The sequence below is a fragment of the Tenrec ecaudatus genome, chromosome 1 (genome assembly GCF_050624435.1).
Source record: "Tenrec ecaudatus isolate mTenEca1 chromosome 1, mTenEca1.hap1, whole genome shotgun sequence".
Classification (NCBI taxonomy): domain Eukaryota; kingdom Metazoa; phylum Chordata; class Mammalia; order Afrosoricida; family Tenrecidae; genus Tenrec; species Tenrec ecaudatus.
In genome coordinates, this window is record NC_134530.1 from 142792107 (window position 1) to 142813580 (window position 21474).

Sequence of the window (21474 nt, forward strand, 5' to 3'; positions counted from 1 at the left end):
AGTCAACTCGAAAGCTTCTGAAGAGTTTTGAGCAGAAGAGTAAAATGTATGACTGCTAAGTAAAGAGGAGACAATGTACGGGAACAATAAAAGAGGCAGGGACAACTAGGGAGATGAATTCCAATAACCTAAGACTGTTCCAGTAATACACAAAAGGGATGATGGTGCCTTGGACCCGGCTGGTACAAATACAGATGAGCATGACGGATCTTGGCTTGAATGAATGTGCTTCCAGTGTGTGTTAAGTTGGGTGTGGAGGGAGGAAAACCAGTGAGCTTGTATGTGTTTATAGAGAGAAAGATTTACATGGAGAAATGGCTGCCGCAGTTGTAGAAGTAGACAAATCCCATGTAGTTCAAGGCTGGCATCCATGTAGCTATGGATGCTGATAAACAGGAAGCAGGATGAAGGGGGGGGTGAGGCTAAATGCAGACTGATGGATACAGAGGTAAATGAATCCGAGGTCGCCGGATGGCTCTGCCATTGGCCCTCTGCTGGCAGTTCCTGGGAGTAAACAGGAAATTGACGAGCCAGACACCAGACAAAGGATCCAGCTCTGACGGAGAGATCATCTCTGCTCCTGGTCTCTCAGCTACGAAAGGCCATTTCCCAAGGAGGTGTCGTCAGGCTGACTGACAGGTTGGGCTCCACCCCTCCCCTTAGACAGGAGTGTCTAGGTGACAGCATCCCTGTCACATTGCTTGAGAGGACAAAAAGCTACAAGACTCAAGAGGAACAAGTTGGGAGCGCAGGTTTGGGACATGCCGAGTCTGAGGTCTCTATTAAGCATCCCGCTAGATGTGGTAAGTAGGCAGCTGGGTTATCAGTGTGGCTTTCCACGGGGTTTCCCCGGCTGTGTATATAAAAGCTCAGACCATGAGCCCATCAGCCCATCGATGGCGATTAAAGCCCGACGACTTGGTGAAATGGCACGGAATGAGTATAGGTAGAGAAGGAGAAGCCCACAGTAACTTCACCGCGTGATCACCGCGTGAGAGAGAGGTTGGCGAGATAGGCAATGAATATGCATGAGATAAAACAGCCAATGAATATGCATGAGTTAAAACAAGAACCAAGGGATGCTGCCCCGAAAACCAAAGGGAAGGGGAGGAATTGCCTGTGTAACATGCTGCCGACACAGGCCACGGGTGAGGACCGAGGACTGGTCTTTGGGTTTTGCCATATAGAAAATGCTCTTAGACTGAATGAAGCCTACTGAAGTGGGCTAAACAAGAGTCTAGGAAAACTCGAGAGAGACAAGCTGATACCAAGAGCTCAAGCAGGAGGAAAATGTTTTGAAAATTATGATGGCTAAATATGTACAAGGAGCCCCAGTAAAATGATTTATTAATTTAAAAAAAGAAAAATGGATACAGGATAAACAATGTTTATGAAGAATTCTGATACACAAAGGAGCAGAGCAATGAGGCATAAGTAAGCAGATACAGGGTCGTGGTGTAATTCATGTCTTTGCCGCAGCCTTTCTGGCGCTGGGCATGTAGTTCCCTCACAATCTCTGGCTGGGCCACAATCTGCCAAGTGATGGGCCTGTTTGCTGTCTGTGTCGGCAGCTTGCAGGGATTGGTCAATTTTTAATCCACCTGAGCTGTCTGCAAGATTGCTTTTGTTTTCTGTCAGCCAAGGTAGTTCACGGGGATTGGGCAGTGTGCTGCCCATCTAAGATGTTTGCAGTCTACCTAATAGTATTGGCTGATTTATGATTTGCTTAGCGGTGGTTCTCAACCTGTGGGTCGAGACCCCTTTGGGGGATCGAATGACCCTTTCACAGGGGTCGCCCAATTCATTGCAGTAGCAAAACTACAGTTAAGAAGTAGCGATGAAAATAATTTTATGGTTAGGCGTCACCACAACATGAGGAACTGTATTACAGGGCCACGGCATTAGGAAGGTTGAGAACCACTGACTTGAAGGATCGGTAAGCTTATGATGCTACTGGGGAAACCACAAAGAGTTTCCTACATAATTGGCCAGTCTCTCAGAGATCTTAAAAGAATCTCGTGATCAAAAGAACAAAATAAAAGATAACTGAATTGTAAGAAGAGGAAGAACATCTTTTGAACCCTGGATCCCTGTTCTGAAAACCACGTAGATCCAAATGAGAGAGCTGGAGTAAGGGGCAAGGAGTTGGACACTGAGCCACTAGTACAGAAGGGGCCCGTGGCCGAGGGAGCAGTCAGGATGGCAGCGTGGACAGTTGATTCACAGAGCACAGCTGAGCCTCCGGCAGGAGGCTGCTAGTGGAGCTGGGCACCTTGTAAAGGACAAGCGGCCCTACATAGTGCAGGTAGACATCTGAGCAGGACAAGGGATGCATGGGTGCCACAGTGGCCTGCCTTGGGCTGCAGCAGACACCCGAGCTGTGCTGTGCTGTGACAGCAGAGTCGAGAGGAGGACATTGTGGGGATTGCAGTCACTGATGGGAAACAAAACACATATGAATTGTTACAGGGAACACTGAATTGGTTCCATAAACCTTCACCCAATCCACAATGTTTAAAGTTTGGGGATTGGGAGGAAAAGCAGACGTAGGGGTGATGTGATCCTCAAAAAGCAAGGCTTCGCCGGACTCTGACTGGAAGGACGTTTTTACAGCATGTACCCGGGTATGGCCATGTGACAGAGCACAGAATACTTTTAGAAATGCCAAGTAGTAGCAGTCATCTTAGGAAGTCATTGTTCTTAATTACTGTGAAGCCAAAGCAAAGTAGTCCTACCTCTTTCATGCTATGATTGAACTATATTAGACAATTTCTGAAAAGGGACACAGCAACATTTTCAGAACAAAATGCATGATAAATGAAACTAGGTACCTGTGGGTGGGCATTCGGTAACACTTTATTCGACCACAACCTAGCTCACAAGACTGGAGGACTCCGAAAACCCTGATGGGTGTTCGGTTCTGAATTTGCTCAAGTATCCATCACTGGTTTGTTAGTTTGCTTGTTTATTTTTCTGTTTGACACTTAGTTGTCCCGGTATTAAATCAGCACAGATGGCTGGGATTATTAAAGGTGGGGAGTTTTTAGGTGTGTGTGTGTGAGAGAGAGAGAGAGAGAGAGAGCAGGGAAATTAGGATTTCTACAAGTATAGTTTCTGTGAGTCAGAGTGAACAGGAAAGAGAGTGGAGCTGGAGGGGGGTGGCTGATAGAAAAGAAAGAAGCCAACGTTGGGGTTTGAGAGGGTTGGGCAGCCGTAAAGAAGGGAGAGGGAGAGAGATGGCAGGCAGACCTCTTCTGGTGCTCAAAAGACAAGAATGGAGATGTCACTGTGATTCACCCATCAGTGAGTAACAAGGAGGACTGGAGAGTCTGTTCTTTGTAAGTATATTTTTCAGTATTAGTGTTTCTCGTGGAATATTTACTGCCAAGTTGTGTTTTGGTTTTCACCCAGCTGTTTACATTATTTAAAAATACAGCTGGTGGGTGTTGAAAATGTGGGTCAAAGCCAGACAGACTGTCAGGGGCCTTTGATGCTATTTCTCAGGAGCTTGAGCATCATCCCAAATGAGCTTTTGATGGATTTCAAATCAGAGGGCAGCGTTTCCTATGCACATCCCACAAATACCACAGTGGCCGTGGTACTGGGGAAGAGGGCCCAGGGTCCAGGAGGAAAGTGTAGAGACCAGAGCTAGTTCGTGGAGGTTGAGGTGGAGGCAAGGTAGGAAAGGTGTTAGCAAAGGGGATCTGGGATTTGGAAACTGACTTTGGACAGGGAAACATGAGTTGGAAGGAAACACCGGCGATGTCCAGGATTGGAGCGTGGGTGCTTCGCAAGGTTGTGATACACTCGTGAAGAGAAAGACTCCAAGATGAGAGTAAGTTTGGGCAAAGAATATGGGCTTAGCTGGGATCTACACTGGATGTGTGTGCTTATATGACAGATGGACTTGTAGGACAAATGTTTCTAAATGCCCCAGTAGGATTTACAACTCTGGAATTTAGGCGATCCTGGACTAGAACTCAGGAGCCCTGGTGGCACTATGGATTAGGTGTTGGACTAGGAACCCAAAGGACGGCAGCTCAAATCCACCAGCTGCTCTTCCGCAGAAAGATGAGGCTGCCTGCTCCAGTACAGATTTAGTCTCAGAAACCCTATGCAGGGTCGCTCTGCACCAGCTTGATGGCACCAGCTTGTAGGGGCTGGAAATGATCTCAGTTAAATCGGGTTAATAGCAATCTTAGCTGTCTGTACTCCTAAGAACCCGAGTGGCCGGAGGACACCATTGAGATACTCTGTCACATAATGAGTCGTCTTCAGCTTCCCCCATATTTTATGTCCCGTCACCAGGAAGAGTCCGGTGGTTTTCCTCTGGACTATCAACCTTAAAGTGTAGGGGTTTTATTTTAAAAAAAACTCCTATGCTAAGAAACGCATGTGTGTTAGAACTCAGACTTGGTTTTCGTGAACGTTAGCCAAGTGTGGAGAATGCTCGTATATCATCTGTTGATTTTTGTGGCTTTTCCCCTCAAGGTAGTGTTAGCATGCGCCTTCCTGAGGTGTGTTCCGACTGTCCAACCAGCCAGACTGCCGTAAACAACTGCAACGAGGCACGCACATCTGCCCTCCCCACTGCCCACGAGGCAAGGGTCAGGCGCCCCACCATGGTCCTTCCTTGTTACCCCTTCCGACACCCACGGTTCCTCCCTTGCCGCTCCATCTGTGCTGGGTGCGATACTTCCTTGCAATGGCCACACAGAACCGACAGACAACACAGAACCGACAGACAGTACACGTGGTGAAGGGGAGTTACAGGGGAAGCTAACAGGCGACCCCGAGTCAGAATCGGCAAGTGGAAGGATAGCTCCTCAGCCGGAAGCCACGCCTTGCTCTGCTTTCTCCTCTCAGCCCTAGTCCCTTGGCCTCCGCCTCTGGGCCGGAAAGCCAGCCTACCTGTCACTGCCCCCCAGCCCCACAGTCTCGGGGGGGCTCCTCTGAGGCTCCATGCCTCCATCTGGGATATAGCTGGCCTCAGACACTTCAGACAGATTTTTTTGAACATGCTCTTCCAAGATCCTTGGGGTTTCTCGCTTCGCTGATTCTTCAGAGATGCTCGTCCTTACAGCCGAGGGGGGGTGGGGATAACGAAAACTGGCCAGATCCCCTGTTTGGTGTCCCACACGCCCGATGTGCACAGGTGGGAGTCACTTGATGGAAGCTGGAGGCTTGGGTAGAAGATCCATATTCAGAAATGTCACAAACCCCTCAGGACCAATAACGAGAGTAACGGTACCAAGAAGGGAAGGTGGGGGGAGATGTGGGAAACCGATCCCCCTCCCAGGGGGACGGACAGCAGAAAAGTGGGTGAAGGGAGACATTGGACAGTGTAAGATATGAAAAAATAATCATTTATAAATTATCAAGGGTTCATGAGGGTGGGGTAAAAAATAAGCTGATACCAAGGGCTCACATAGAAAGAAAATGTTTTGAAAATGATGATGGCAACAAATGTACAAATGTGCTTGACACAATGGTTGGCTATGTGGATTGTGGTAAGAGCTGTACAAGCCCCCAGCAAAATTATTTTTAAAAAAAGAAATTTCACTTCCCCACACTAAAAAGTTTCAGACTCTCAGGTCGACTTGTAAGCCAGGTTGTGATCTTGATCCATGCTGCTTACAGGCCTCCTTCTACATCAACGTCGATACCTGTTGCTGGTGAATCCGAATCTCTGGAAGAAGATCGCAAAGGCGGAGAAACCCTGAAAGTCCATCTTGGAATAGCAGGTATGAATGCATATGCAAGTTTACTCTTTCTTCTTTCTTCAGAATTTTGAGCAACTTGATGTTCTAGAAGAGTCTTAAGGCCCCTTCTAGATAAAAATTCTGTGTGTGTGTGACTTGAAGTAGACTGGTAAGGAACAAGAGTTTTAGTTATGCATTGCTTTCTGAAGCCAGTACTTCATTTTGCTTAAAGTAGTGGGATCTAATTTTAAAAGTTGAGCATTGCAGGATTCTTACACGCCTTCCCCCTCCCCCCGCACTGTGTGCATGGGCCGCAGTGAGTGCTGCAGGATTTTCCCGGCTCCACTTGGCCATCAATTGCCAGGCTGTTGGTGTCTGACGTGATTATTTGTGTTTTCACAAAGCTTTCTCTGCCTGGGCTGCTTCCTACCTCTCTGACATTGTCTATCTTCTTGAAGAACCGGTTCTTCTTTTCCACCCGGCTCTTACGTATTAGTGATCCACGGGGTTTGGTCCCGTCAACCTGCACTCCCTGAGCAATGTCGTTGTGGATTTAAGGATCATATAAATGTGAATCTTCAGACATCTTAAAGCCCGCATGTCCAACAAGTCTTCCTTTCCCTCCTGTATTTTCCTCCTCAGTTAATGATGTTACCATCTGCCCAGATCCCCCCGTGGGAACCCTTACTTTACCACACCCTTCTACTTAGTCCTGGATTCCTGTGGTGTGTACCTCCAAACCATCTCTCCCGGAGCCCCTGTGGCACAATGGTTGAGTGCTTGGCTGCTAGCCAAAATATGCAGACTCCCCCACCAGCACCACTGGAGCCTCCTCCCGTAAGAGACGGCAGCTTAGGAAACCCCACGGGTGATTCTGATCTCTGATGAAAACCTTCGTTCCTCGCGTCCAAAGTACAGGAGATGAAGGCTCACTTCCAAGGCGCATTCTGGCTGTACTTCCAAGACAGGTTTTTTGTAGTTTTTTCCGTATTCTTCTCCAGCATCATATTCGAGTAGATCAATCCTTCTGTGCTTCCTTATTTCATGTCTGACTTTCATTTGCCTATAAGGCGATTCAAAATAGCATGGCTTAGGGTCAGGCATCCCTTAATCCTCCGGGGACGCCCTGGCTCTTTAACACTGCAGAGAGGTCTTGCGCGGCGGTTACCCACGTGCTTCCATGCGTGCTGATTGTGGATCCAAGTACAGTGAAATCCTGACACTGCTGGGCTTTTCTCTCTTTATCATGATGTTCACACGTTGGTCCAGTTTGTGATTTGGGTTTTCTGTCCATTGAGGTGTCACCAGTACTGAAGGCTGCCATCCTTGATCTTCATCGGCAATTGCTTCAAGCCCTCCTCCCTCTCAGCAAGCAAGGTTGTGTCGTGGTCTGCAGGTCACAGGTTGTTACTAAGCCTTCCTGATGCTGCACTCTTCTGTCAATTACAGGTGAATGACAGTGAGGAAAGGATACAACTCTGGCACACACCCTTTCGGATTTTAAACCACTTGCCTCTTGCTTTGTTTGAACTGCCTCTTGACCCATGTACAGGTTGTGCATGGACACAGTGGAGTGTTTTGGAATTCCCATTCTTCTCAGGGCTGTCTGTAGTTTATTTACTTTGTGGTAAAGACATACAGGTAAGAATCGTTCTGGTTTGTTTTTTTTGTTTTTTTTTGGCTTCTGTTTTAAGCCAAGGGCCATCTGACGTCAGCAATGATATCCTTTGTTCTCCAGCCTCTTCTGAATCCAGCCTGGGTTTCGGGCTACCCCTGTCAATGTACCGCTGCAACCATTGTTGAGTGATCTCAGCAAAAATGTCCTTGCCTGTGACATTGATGGTGTGTATTACGCATGGATTCCGTAGCTTGTGCGTTCTGTTGGGCCACATTTCTTTGGCATGGGCACACATGGGGATCTCTTCCAGTCTGTCGGCTAGGGGGCTGGCTTCCACATTTCTTGACTTAGATGGTCGAGTGAGCGCTTCCAGTGCTTCGTCAGCGTATTGAAACACTTCAGTTGGTAGTCTGTCAGTTCCTGGAGTCCTTCTCTTGGCTCAATGCCTTCGGAGCAGCTCGGACTTCTCCCTTCAATATCTTTGACTCTTGGTCAAATGCTACCTCTTGAAGCGGTTAAATGTCAACTAGTTGCCTTTGTACAGTGACTGTGTATTCCTTGCTTTTTTTGAAACTTCCGACACCACTCAGTATTTTGTCCATAGAATCTTTTCCTATTGCAACTTGAAGCTTGAATGTTCTCTTGTGTTCATAAGCTTAAGATGTGCTGAGTGTGTTCTTGTTTGGTTTTGTAACTCGACGTCTCTGCACATGTCATCGTAATACTTGATTCCGTCTTTTCAGCTGCCCTCCCATCAAAAGCAAGGTTCAGGGTCCCTTCTGGCATCAACTTGGATCTTTTTTTCTTTTTCTTTTCCTGTTTTCATCATGATCTTTTACTTTCTTCACGTGTGTTGTTCTTGATATCACCCCACAGGCCCTCCGGTCTGCTGTCATGGGTGTTCAGTTCTCACAATTCAAGTGGGGTATATGGAAGGTCATGGTTTGGTTCTCGTGGACTTGCACTTACATCTGAGCGGTTGATGGTCTGTTCCGTTGTCAGCCCCTGGCCTGGTTTTGGCTTCTAATGTTGTGCTTCTCCACAGTCTTTTTTCATAGACCAAGTCTATTTTATCCCTATATATTCCACCTGGAGAAGTCCACATACATACTCACCATCAATGTTGTGGAAAACAGGTACTTGCAATGAAGAAGTTGTTGGTCCTACAAGATTCTATCGTTCAGTTTCATGTGAAATTGCAATAGAAAGCTTTGTTTCTGTTACCAAGGCCTTATTTCCCAGCTCCTGTCCCTTCCTCTTTGTTACCATCATTCTCATTCCAATTATCAGTAGTTACCAATTATCAACAGCCTCTTCGCTGGATGTTTGATCAACTCCAGACCAAAGAAGTTGATACAGTCCCCAATTTCGTCCTCACTAGCTTTATTGATTGGCACAGACAATTGAATAATAATTGTGTCAACTCGATGTCCTTGTACAGGTGTAGATAGGATCCTGTCACAGACTCCCATCGACCAAAGCGAACTGATGGCAGCGAGTTGCATTTTGTTGTTTTGTTTTTTAAGAGCTCTGGTGGTGTCGTGCTTTCACGCTGCACCAGTGGCTCTGTGGGAGAGACGAGACTTTCTACTCCTTTAAAGAATGCCATCTCAGAAACGCACCGCGCAGTTACACCCTGTCCTATAGGGTCACTACCAGTTGACATGGACTTAATGAGTTTGTCTTATTTGGGGAGTTTGTCTTATTTGAGTTTGTCTTCTTTTGGATTTTTTAGTATTTTTACAGTGACTAGGCACATGAATTATAAAAGTTTTTCAAATGTTTATTGACTGGATACATTTTGGAAACCTGTAAGTAAATGGATAAAATCTTAGTCAGATGTCGGAGTGGTTGCTCTGGACGATGTCGGGTCGATTTTCCGCTCAGCAATACGTGCAACAGTAGTATGGTCCGATAGAGCTTTTTGGCTACAAACTATAGAAACAGACCATCAGGTATTTCAAGGCAGGTAAGCTCAAACCACCATTTGGTCAGCAAACTGGCAATTAACTATTGCACAACCAGGGATCTTTAAAAGTTAGTCCTCTATCATACTAATAGGAAGCAACTTTGAATTGAGTTTTGTCTGAGCTAACCTTTGGGTTTGAGACCGCTGGGGGACATGATCAGGGATGCTGGTCAGGCAGTGTCTTCCAGTCTGTCCAGACGTGAAAGGCCTTTGTGGAAGGGACCCCTCACTGCAGTAACTAACTTTCATGGCAGCATTTGTGGGTCTAGCCAGGTTCAATATCATTTGTAGAACTGCTGCTATAATTGATCTATTACTCAGTCATCTCCTTCTGCTTCTAAATGTAAACTAGTTCTAGTTCCCAAATTCCCCCTCTAATGAAAATGGCCACAGTTCTTCTGCATTCTGGGGAGGAAGAAAGCTGATTCTGAGAGTACAGACCATGATGGTACCAATGTTCACACACTTGGCTGCGCACCTAAAGGCTGGAATTCCGACCGCCAGCCGCTTGCGGGGGAGAAAGCTGAGGCAGTTTTTTCCAACAAAGTTTGCTGTCTTGGAAGCCCTTGGGAGCAGTTCTCGTCTGCCCGTCCCCAGGGGTCGCTAGGAATTGGCATTGGCTCTGCAATCATGGATTTGGTTTTGAGTCTTCTGTGCACATTTTCAGGAGACAGTAGAAATAGCAGGCAGCAGCCCTGACACCCCTTTTCTGCGCATTGACTTTGAGTCTCATAATCCCGGTGGTACATACCATGCTGTGTTGCTTTGAGCCCCAGACTGCGCCCAAATTACAGCCCGGCACTAAGAACCTAGCATTAGAGTGCTCAGTGCTCCCCAGCTGCCTGCCATGATGGCTTTTTGAGGAACCAGGATTTCCTCGGAGACCACACGAACACCTGGCAGTTTTGTGAGCCCTTAGAAGAATGTGCCTGGCAGGTTGTTATTAGAGAAATACTGAAAACAAAACTGAGGTCGTTTATGTTAATTAAGCTAGAATGATATTAAATCTTAGGGAAACTACTATGATTCTTCAGTCAAGGAAGGTATTTAATAAAGTGCTTAACACTGCTTGCAACATACCGTATATACGTGAGTATAAGCTGACCCGAATATCAGCGGAGGCACCTAATGTTACCACAAAAACTCCATTTTAAAAATGTGCTGGAAAACTCCGCTTGTTTCCACTGTACAGATTTAAAGGCTGTCTCTCACTTTGCAACTCTCTCTTTCTTGATTATGAACTTGGAAGACTTTATAAAGCCTATACATTAGCATTTTGATGGACACTGGCTTGTTGGCAGTAACAGTGGCATCTTGTCGTCACATATTCCAGATCTTTCAGCAAAGAGCGCCTCTGTTCCCGATGAACTGGGCGCCTGTGGCCATTCCCGAACATCGAGCTATGCAAGCCAGCAGTCGAAAGTCTCAGGTAGGTGGCAGTGGTCCAGCCCAACCCCTCGGACAGCTCGGGGTGAAGCTCCACTTGAAGCTGTGCTGGCATAGGAGGAGATTGCTAGATTGTAGTTGGTGTTTGACAGCAGATTAAAGGCAAAGTGATTTTCTCCGGCAGGCTATAGCTCATGTCACTCCCGGTCATCCAGCTTCTCTGAGCTCTGCCACCGAAGAAATACGTCCGTGGGGAGCACATCAACGGGAATTGAGAGCATCCTAGAGCCATGTGATGAAACCGAGCCCAAAGTGGCTGACCCAAATCCTGACGCAACCGATAAAGATACCGCCTCGGAAAAACCCAGCAGGTATCCTTTTTTGGTTAAATAAATGAAAATTTCATTTTCATAACATGATCTAAAGAAGGGATTCCCCCCCCCCCCCCCGCTTTTGTTCTCCACTTTCAAAGACACCCAGTGAAACAAGGTTCTGTGGAGTCGCAGCTGAAGCGAGTTGATGCCACCCGAGTGGATGCCGATGATATTGTGGAGAAGATTCTACAGAGCCAGGACTTCAGCCTGGATTCCAGTGCAGAAGGTGTGTAGGCATCAGTTCAGGCGAGGCCTTCGCGGGCCAGCTTTGTGCAGCCCCCGTGGTCAGCCGTGCCTTAGGACCGACTGACCGCGGAACATTTACCAAATAAATCCCGTGGCCCAACAATCTCATTTCTTTCTAAAAATGGATACTAGGGTGGTGGGGGGGGTTGTTAAACCTTCAGTAAAAGAAATCAGTTTTAAAGAAAGTGTAATTGTGATTTTAATTGTCTGTCAGCCTGACCATTAAGCTGCGTGGTAGCTCTTTCTGTTTGCTTCTAACTGGACGTGGGGCTTCAAGACACTGAAGTAATTTGGAATGTTGGGTGGTGCCCTTGAAGTGACAATGAGTAACAGGATCCTGGGTTCCCTCCTGGGCCTTTCTCACCAAAACAAAATGTACTTGCCACCGATGTGAAAGGTATAATTAAAGCACTTAGCAATGGGCTTGGTGTCTTTATGTAACTGTTTGTAGGGAGATAATTAAAATGTACTTGGTGCAGATTTGTAGGAAGAGCTGTCTTGATTGCTTGGAAGAAAAAGAGCTTTAGAAGTTTCATGAGAAATAACTGTCAGAATAGCTTACAGATGCACCTGCAATTTGACTTTTGATGACATTTTAAACTTTTTAATAAAACAGAAATGTCAGATGAGTTCATATAACACAAATCTTTACGGACAAATGCAGTATGCTACTAACAAGTGTTTGAAATGTGTGTTGCAGAAGAAGGGCTGCGGTTATTTGTGGGCCCCGGGGGAAGTACAACCTTCGGCAGTCATCACCTCCCAAATAGGTGAGTGTTCCACATCGCACTGCGCTCCAACAGAGCCTAGCCTACCTGCTGCTCAGGTGGTGATGGGTAGAGCAGAAAGGCTGCCAAATCTTTGTATGGAGGCAAGAAAACAAATACTAGGTGAGGCGTTAGGTTAGACTCGAGAGCAGCAACGCCGGTGACATGCGTAAAAAAGAGAAATTTATAGCAAGAAAATGGTTCAGATCATTGTAGAAGCAGGTACATCCAGTCCGAATTCTGTGGGTCAGATGGTAAGCTGTAGGCACCTCCTGACTCCCATAACTTCAGGGGCTAATGAACCCAAGGTTAAGATTGGTAGCAACACCACAGGCTGATATCAGGCTGCAGAATTGGATGAACCTAAGGTCAGGCTTGTGACTGTGAAAGAGATGAATGAATCCACGGTCAGCAGGTCAGACAGCAGTGGGGGGTGGCTCCTGACAACAGCAGGCAATGTGCAGGCTGTTAGCCTAAGTCCCGAGAGCTAGAGGTTGATCAGCCAGATGCAGGATCCATACCAGCAAACAGCAAGCAAGCGTTCCCACAGCTCCACTTATATAGGAAGTAGGCCACACCACCAAGAAAACTTCCTTTCAGTGGCATCAGGGCTGTGACCTGAGTAAGGGGATTGCATTGTGGCCCAACAGATCGCATTAGGGAGTTCATTACATTGTGTTACATCACATCTTGGGGGAAGTACTTGGCCAGATTACTGATAATACTGGCCCAGCCAAGTTGACAACAAGTTCAGCTAACACAGTAGTTAATAAAATGTATAACTCACCCACTGTCATTAAGTGAATTCCTACTCAATAGTGACCAACGATTTCCAAGGCTGTGTAAATCTTGACTGGAGCGGATAGCCTTAACCCTCTCCCACAGAGCAGCTGATGGGTTTGAACCACTGACCTTGCAGTTACGTGAAGCTATCTGCAAGTAACCCACTAGTGTCACCAGAGCTCTTAATAAGATGTATAGGTCTTAGTTCTCCTTTTCCTGGGTATATATGAAACTATAGTTTATAGATTATTTGTTAACTTCCTTAGATGTGTTTTCAGAATGTATTGGTAAAGGACTTGTGGAACATTGAGCAAGATATGATATAAAAAGAACCTTTAGATAAGCCTCAGAAAAGCAGAGCAAAATTACTTTCCCGGTGTCAATGATTTTATCTGTTTATGCGCAGTTATGTTGCCACTGAGTTGATATTACCCTTTGCTGTACTTGCCTTTTCTCAACCACGTTGGAATTCCACATGCACACAAAAAATATTACGAAAACCAGACACCGTAGTTATTCTGACCCAGGTGAACCACATCACACCAGGGCAAAGCAGTCTGGCGGGCAACAGGGCAGCAAGGGGGCCAAAGCAAAGGAGTTCCTAGGGAGTACCCAAAATAGACTTTGGGGCCAGGGCATGGCACCCCATCAGACTCAACTGGAAAATACTGCTAAAAGTCAGCAAATAGACCTGGGACTATTTATAAGCTTTCCCTTTTTTGTTGTTGGTTCTTTTGGTTGTTGTTGCTGTTTTGTTTTCTTTTGTTTTGTTTTGCTTTGTCTTGCTTTTGTGCCTATTATTGCCTCTGTATGTTTCTCTAGATAAGATAGGTGGGATAAGTAATCCAGAGGAGAAAACAAGGGGAGAGATGGTTCCGAGGGACACGGGGAAAGAAAGGAGCTGCCAAAAAACCCAGGGACACGGGAACAACAAGTGATCTAAAAAAATGGCAAGGAGGGCATAGGATGCCTGGTGGGGCTTGATCAAAGGCAATGTAGCCAAGAGGAATTCCTGAAACCTGAATTAAAGCCAAACATGATAGTGGGACAAGAGGAAAGTAAAAGAAAATAGAGAAAAGAACTAGGAGGCAAAGGACAGTTATAGAGGTCTAAATCCAGGCCTGTACATATGTAAATATATATATGATGATCAGGAAATAGATTAAGGCAGCAGACAGATATGGGGCCTCTACTCAAGTACTCTCTCAACATAAGAACACTTTGTTCTATAACCCAACATTCCGTGATGCTCACCTTCCCGACACGATCGCTGAAGACAAAGCAGGTGCATAAGCAAATGTGGTGCAGAAAGCTGATGGTGTCTGGCTATCAAAAGATAGAGCATCTGGGGTCTTAAAAGCTTGAAGATAAACAAGCAGCCATTTAGATGAGAAGCAACAAAGCCCACATGGAAGAAACACACCAGTCTGTGTGGTCATGATGTGTTGATGGGATCAAGTATCAGACATCAAAGACCCAAAACAAAACCAAAATATCTTATAAATGTGAATGAAGGGGAGGGCCGAGTGGAGACCCAAAGCCCATCGGTAGACAGTTGTACATCCCCTTACAGAGAGGGGTCACAAGGAGGAGATGAGTCAGTCAGGTGCAATATTGCACCAATGTAACATACAGTTTTCCACTAGTCCTTTAGTGCTACCTCTCCCTCCCCCCACTGACTATCATGACCCCAGTTCTACTGTACAAATCTGGCTAGACCAGAGGATGTACACTGGTACAGATAGGAACTGGAAACACAAGGAATCCAAGACAGATAAACCCCTCAAGATCAATAATTAGATGCCAGGAGGGTAAGGGGAAAGTGAGAGAGAAAGGGGAAACCAGTCACACTTAAAAACTAAATCCATTGTCACCCCATCAGTTTTGGCCCATGGTGACCTGCCCGTGTAGTAGATAGAGCAGAACTGCCCACAGGGTTTTCTCTGCGGCTCTCAGCTTGATGGAGAGGGATCCCCAGGACCCTGGGATGGGTTCGAAATGCCGGACCTGTCGGTTAGCGGTGAAGTACACCCTGTGCTACACAGGGACCTTGAAAGCTATATGACTGCCCAGGTGTCTGTAACACTGACCGCATCCAGTGACCTGTGCAAACCAACAGAAGCAGCCTTGAACCTTCAGGGGGGTGCGTCGAGACACAGCACTCTGTGACAACAAAGACCAGCGTGCTGTGGATCGGCATGGGCGCCTGGGCAGGGCCGGCCCTCTCATTCACCTGGAAGCATGTTCGGAGAAAGTGCTGTCGTGAGGTTATGTGTTGACGGGGTAGAAGTTGTTCGTGTGTTAACTCCCAATTAATAACAAAGCTTTTTTTAAACTCTTGTGTGTGGACAGGGGAGGAGTTGGAAGCCATTATTAAGCACTGTGGGAACACATATGGAAGGACCAGGGTCTAGGCCAAGATTTCGGAAATGAAACATATTAATTTTTAGTTATTTCACATGTCAAGTATTCTCTATGGGCAATAGCTTCAAACGTTATGAAAAGCAAATACTATAGAAAAATACCTGAGGTGCCTTCTCTGGGGCAAGATTACTTAGAGTCATTTCCAAATCCCACCACTCGGTGTTGACATTTCTTTGCCCTTCCCTCCCCTGCTATTCCAGGGCGGGCTCAGGAGCCTATGAGCAAGTTGTGATCAAACGCTAAGTCAAGCTGGCGGATGGACGCTGCCCGGGAGGCTGACGGCGTGGGCAGTGGAGCTCTCCAGCCCCTTTGTGCTGGAGGAGAGACTGAACCTTTCGGAAATGACGTGCAGTCTGCTCACCTAGCAAAGGAAAGCCACGGCCGAACTCGTGTCTAATCATGCCCACCACCAAATCCTTGCGACCCCCCCCCCAAGAGGACACCTGAAAGGCAGATGGAGGTGACGTCCCGGCTCCTGTGGGCGCTGCACGTGATGGCAACGAGCGGGGGAAACGCCCTCTGGGTCCGAGTACAGTTTTAGGATTGAGTTTGTGGTAGAGGTGCTCAACAGATTTGGGCCCTCGTTACCTGTTTGGTTTTGTTTTTTAATTTTTATGATTGTGAATCAATGAGGATCATTTCAACCCTGTAAACGCTGTCAAATGGCTATCATCCCTGTTAAGGACACTTTCCTGAACTCCCTGCAGTTTCGTCCTAAACGTATTAACTTTTCTTGGTGCAATAATTGATATGTGGTTGTTAATGCTTTGGGGAAATGGTATACTACAATTTAAACATGTAAAGTGCTTATTAATAATTCTATATATTATCAGTCATAAAATGTATCTAGGATTTGTGAATGGGTTTCATGCCATCTTCATGCAGTGTGTATTATTACATACAGTCGATATTAGATAAGCTGCAGGACCTCCACCACTACGGTATCAGAAATTCAGAATACAGTCAATATATAAGGCACCTTAGCGTACGAGTTGGACACCTCATTCAATAATCACTTCTGCTGATTTCAGGAAAAAAGGTATCTTCAGAGCAGCCTCTCCTTTGTGCTTTCAGATTTAGCTGAAACCAGAAGTTATTGGAGAGGCAGTGGATAGAAGATGGGGGGAGGCTGCTTGACCATCACCCCGCAGCTTGGGGTGATCCATTTAGCCTCCCATGATTAGACAATAGTGTGTTTTCTTTAGCAGAAGTTGTGTTTGGGACAAGAATAGAAAATAACACATATCAAAGAGTTTTAAAAATAAAAGTATCTAGCCTAGGTCTAATTTGACAGTACATCAGACAAACAGTAGTGTTTTTCTGTTCTCACATGATATAAAAAACATGGAAGATTTCAACTCTCCTGGAATCACCAAGTCTTCTAAGAAAAAAAAAATGGAGATTCTGGACAACTAGTAATACTTAGTCTTTACACCCCAAACCCTGTTGAAGATATGTAATGTGTTAAATTTAAATTGCTTTGTGGTCTACATATTTTCATATTGGTAAGATAAGGGAGAAATTATTTTTAAGAAAGCACTGTTTTAAAATCCAGATTTAGAGGCATGAAAATATTTGAGTTAGGATTTTTTGGCTTGAATGTCTCATGAGATTGAGTATTCTACATTCACCCAATACCGTTGTGACAAACAGACTGAGTCTTTCAAAGGTGACACACATTTAAAGTATTTTGAATGTTGACAGGGCTTTGAGTCGCTATAGTTTTTTTCTTAGTAAGATTTGTTTTGAATGGGGAAAAAATATCACTGAGTTTAAGATTTCGGTTTAATCCAGAAAAACGTTCCTGTTAGAGAAAAGTCAGAGAAAGTTTATAATAGTGGTAGGAAAACATTGCTTAGAGAGAGATTTATGATGACATTTTTTAAAACCTATTTTTCTATTTTCCAAATATTTATGGTATATTTTTATTGGCACTTCTGAGATTGATTTTGCTGTTTGAAAATGATAATTAGATCATAAGTGAGGTTCTTAGGCCAAACACATCAAGGTCACTGTAATTGGAGCAGGGCCCCCATCTTACTCTTCATTGGCTGCTCTTAACCCAGCTCCGTCATACAAGATGGACTCAGGGCAGGTATGTGCCGCTTAACATTCACAATACTTTCTGTGAAATAATGTTACATACAAGCAGTCCCTGTAAAATCCACAGTTCCCTGAAAGCATATAAATATGAAGGAGCTTCAAGATCATGGACTTTTTCCACAGACTTTTTGGAACCCCTGGTATTAAAACTTAATGGGGTGCCCACCAAACACAGCCCCAGAGCGGTACCCACTGGAGAGAGGAGGCTGGTTGGGGGTAGGGATGGGCTGGGGCTCTGCCCACAGCCAGACAGGGACTTTGTGCATATCTGGGCACCGCTTAGGGGTGGAGAAGTGACCGGAGGGACTAGGCATACAAGTATCAGGAACATAGCTGGAGCCGGTGCCACACCCGGCCCCCCGGGGGGAGGAGCCACGGAAGCAGTCACTGCCGGGCCCTGGGACTGAAAGGCGGCACAGCTGCTTGCTGCCTCAGTGAAGCCGGGAAGGGTTAGATGCACTGAGGCCCCACTGCTCCTTCTCTGGTGGGGGGGGGGGGTTAAGGGGGGAGGGCATCCATAAAACCATTGGAAGGAAATAATAAAAAGAAAGTTGCTTTCCCTTTAAAGCAAATACCTTACGAGACCATGGATGTATATCCTGAACAGCCAGTAAGCAGTGCATACCTATATTTAGAATGAGATATAACTACTATAAAATCAAAAACTGGAGACTTGGAAAGGCTTAAAAGTCATACTTTAAAATTTTTTAAATCATACTTCTACAAATCATTTTGACAGCCGTCAGATACCATCTTGATCCATGTAGTAGTACATATCGAGGTGACCACTATTTTAATTGAACCCTTTATTTGGAAGTTAGTGGATTAATTTTCTTCTATGTGGTACTTTGCAATCAGATCTTATTGTGGAAACATTTGTGATAAAGATTGCCTCCGTAGCTGCCCGACTGATTGGATTTGAAAAATTACACCTTCCTTGGTTTTTAAATATTAAAGTTAAATTGCAGATCACTCAGACTTGGAAAATCTCCAGATGTGCAATGCTTTCTTTTCCTAATAATATCATAGAGGGAGAAACGAATGGCGTTTTAAAGCTGTGCCTGTGCGCGATCCGATGAGGAAGCGTCTGGGGAGTGCAGCGCCGGATCAGGAGAGCCACTTCCTGTGATGTGAGCTGGTGACCAAGTGCAGAGAGGGCCCTGGGCCATCCGATAGCACGGGGACAGCTGCCTCCCCTGACAGCGTGTCTGGTGGCGCCCGTGCGCAAACCACTGACATGGATCATTATCTGTCATCCAAAATGTCTCAAAGGACCCCGAAGTCCAAGCAAACTACCACCGGGAATCATACCCAAGTGCGATTTTTTGGGGGGCGCAAACACTGAGCCATTTGGCACATCAGTTGCTAGAAGGAACAGTCTCCAACTAGCCTTCAGTCTAAACGTGTTCACATTCTGACCGTGATGAGGAAATTCTACTTTCCGATTCCTATGCCATGGCCACTGTGCGAGCTCATGCGGACAGTGCCTGTTCCATTGTGGTTGCGGTGCTCTGCCGGGTTCGGCTTCCCGTAGCTAGGAGAGCCCGTGTGGGCTCGTGCCAGGCCCACGTGTCCTGTACCGGTCTTCGGTTTGGGCAATTCAGAAATTATGCTTGATCATAGACCAGGCTCGTAGATGGTACGGCATGCACATATAATCAGATACTAGCGTTGAAATTATGCTTTGCCACTATTCATGTTGGCCTAGGTACTGTACATACTAATTGTAATCGCTGAGACCTTGTCGACCATGAAGGCTGGACTATGAATAGATTAAATACGCCTATATAAAGCTGCTTTTTAAAGGCTGCTCTGGGCAGAGGGCATGCCCAATATCCGTGTAGTGGTGTCTTTTCATCAAAGGGTAATATATGCACAGTATAGGTTAAATGGTCACGTGGGTGGTCTTTGTAGCCACACCCCATAACAGTCCATGTAATTTAGCAAGGTATTCTGCTTTGACACACGTTTTGTTTACCATAATATATCACAAGGGGAATTCTCTGGCCGATATTCATTGACCAAATCCACCCAGCAAGAGACTGTCAATTGTTACTTGGGGGATCGCCTTCCTTTTGTGTTTGTTTGGTCCTCTGGAAGCGGTGTGGGTAATCGTGCAAATGTCTATGAAATTTCTTTACTGAAGTGACTCCCGTTAGGATCTTGTTCTAATACTTGGAGAATGAACTTCATATGTGTTTGTGTAGTTTTTTGCTTCAACTGTAAAATGGTAAATCTATAAATTGTTGTTTTATACAAAAACTAATTTTTAATGTAAAGTGTTTGTAATAATGTAAAAGAAGTGACTCTTATACATGTTCAATAAAAAGCATATATAGACATTTCGATATTGTTTAGATTTTCAACTATAATATCGTCAGAAAGTAATCCAGGGTGGGAAATAAGAAGTGGAAAGGCCAGTATATGAAAAGGTACCCCCCCAAAATGGATACATATTTTCATGGTACACATTTTTCCTGCTAGGTGAGCATCAAGCAACGGTTCTGAGTTAGTGCACCCAGTGGCATCTCCTGGGAAAGTTCTCACTGGTCACTGAATTTTTTTGTAAAGCTGTTTTTCTCAAACCTTTTTTGGGTGATGGCCGATTTGAGAGAACAGCATGTGGCTGGGCAATTTTGTTTCCTGCTCAGGAAAAATGCCGCAGAGCTGTTGTGTTGTTGAGCACAGCTTACAAGGACGGCGCTGTGGGAAAACTCAAGGGTACGAGTTGTTTTCTCATTTCAGAAGGGGTGAAACGTCAATTGATGACAATGGATGTCCGGCAACTTCACAAATAGATGAAAGTGTCGACTTGTAGTGCATTTGCAGTTTGTTCCACCAGACCAGATTAAGCTTTCTATTTAGAGGTTCTGAAAATATAGTGTAACGGTGTGTGACAAAAAGACTGATTTGTGGCAGATGGGACTGGTTTTGCCACCATGACAATGCACCTGCTCATGCAGCCATCTCAGGGCACCAGTTTTTGGCAAAAAATAGCATGCCTCTTGCCCCATGGACCTTACCCACCTGACCCTGCCCTATGTGACTTTTTGTACGCGGATGAAGAGGGACATGAAAGGACAGCAATTTGACAAAGGAGAGGTGAAGGAAAAAATGAGGAAGGTGCTGTCAGCCATCCAAGCAGATGAGTTTGAAAAATGTTTCCAAGAATGGAATCGCAGATTTGACAACTGTACTAAGTGCAATGGAGAGTATACTTTGAAGGTGATAAGGTTTGTTTTGTTTTTTTTTAATTAAATACATAGCTTTGGGGTGAATTTTCAGTTTGGGGGGCTACGCCTTCGTAGTCCTCTTCCCCTTAGTTTGTCTTATCACCATGTAGGAGAGCACAGACTTGCACGTCTCCAGGCATGTCTGAGTCCTGAGACCTAAGGCACGGGCCTGGGCGGGAGGCATGCCTGAGTCTGAGTCAGACTCCCATCCAAACCTTCTAATCTACAATGGCGCTACCGCCCCCAACACTATGGAGATATGAAGAAAAAGCTTCAGCCAATGCTGTTTATGCCACTTGGTACACACTCAGTGCTCAATGTTTCACCAACCAAAATTTACCTTTTTATAGCATCCACTTACGCATCTTAATTGTAGGGTTGGTCGCCTAGAAATGGCCAATACATGTGCCAGTGTTCGAGTTTAAGATCACCACTTAAATAACACTGGTTGTCACCACACCCTTGTTCTAGCGGTTCTTCCCTTTGACTAGGATGCCCTCACGGGTGAGGAAACAATTCCCAGACTTGCCCTCCGCTGATGCTCACCCTGGAACAGCCCTGGAGGAACTGTGGTGGAGAGGGAGTGTGAGCCCAGGTGTTTCTCTGCAGATGTTCCCGGCGTCCCTGGACACTGAAGAGCTAAAAGGATGATGTGACAAAGGAGAAAGCACCTGTTTCCTGGTAGGAAGTAGGTGGGTACAGGCACCGGACAGAGACCCTCCAAGCTCCTCCCCAATACACAGGGCCACACAAGGGAACTGTGTACCAAATCCCAATAGAGACTGGCTGAACTGGCCCATCTGTTCCCTCGGTCCTCCTTGCCCACATCTCAGGCCTGGAGTAAACAGGCTCAGCCTTCCTGATCTTAG

The 21474-nt window shown here is 45.7% G+C and overlaps 1 protein-coding gene across 1 annotated transcript in view; it reads left to right on the forward strand.

Moving 5' to 3' along the window:
• The window catches only part of EEIG2 (EEIG family member 2), a 70358-nt gene extending 50651 nt beyond the window's left edge, over positions 1 to 19707 (forward strand). Inside the window, exons 6-11 of the mRNA XM_075558867.1 lie at positions 5641 to 5744; positions 10623 to 10718; positions 10860 to 11046; positions 11148 to 11275; positions 11996 to 12065; positions 15470 to 19707. Of these exons, the coding sequence (XP_075414982.1) occupies positions 5641 to 5744; positions 10623 to 10718; positions 10860 to 11046; positions 11148 to 11275; positions 11996 to 12065; positions 15470 to 15512 (628 nt within the window). The 3' untranslated portion in view covers positions 15513 to 19707. The remainder of the gene's footprint in view (positions 1 to 5640; positions 5745 to 10622; positions 10719 to 10859; positions 11047 to 11147; positions 11276 to 11995; positions 12066 to 15469) is intronic.
• The last annotated feature ends 1767 nt before the right edge of the window (positions 19708 to 21474 follow it).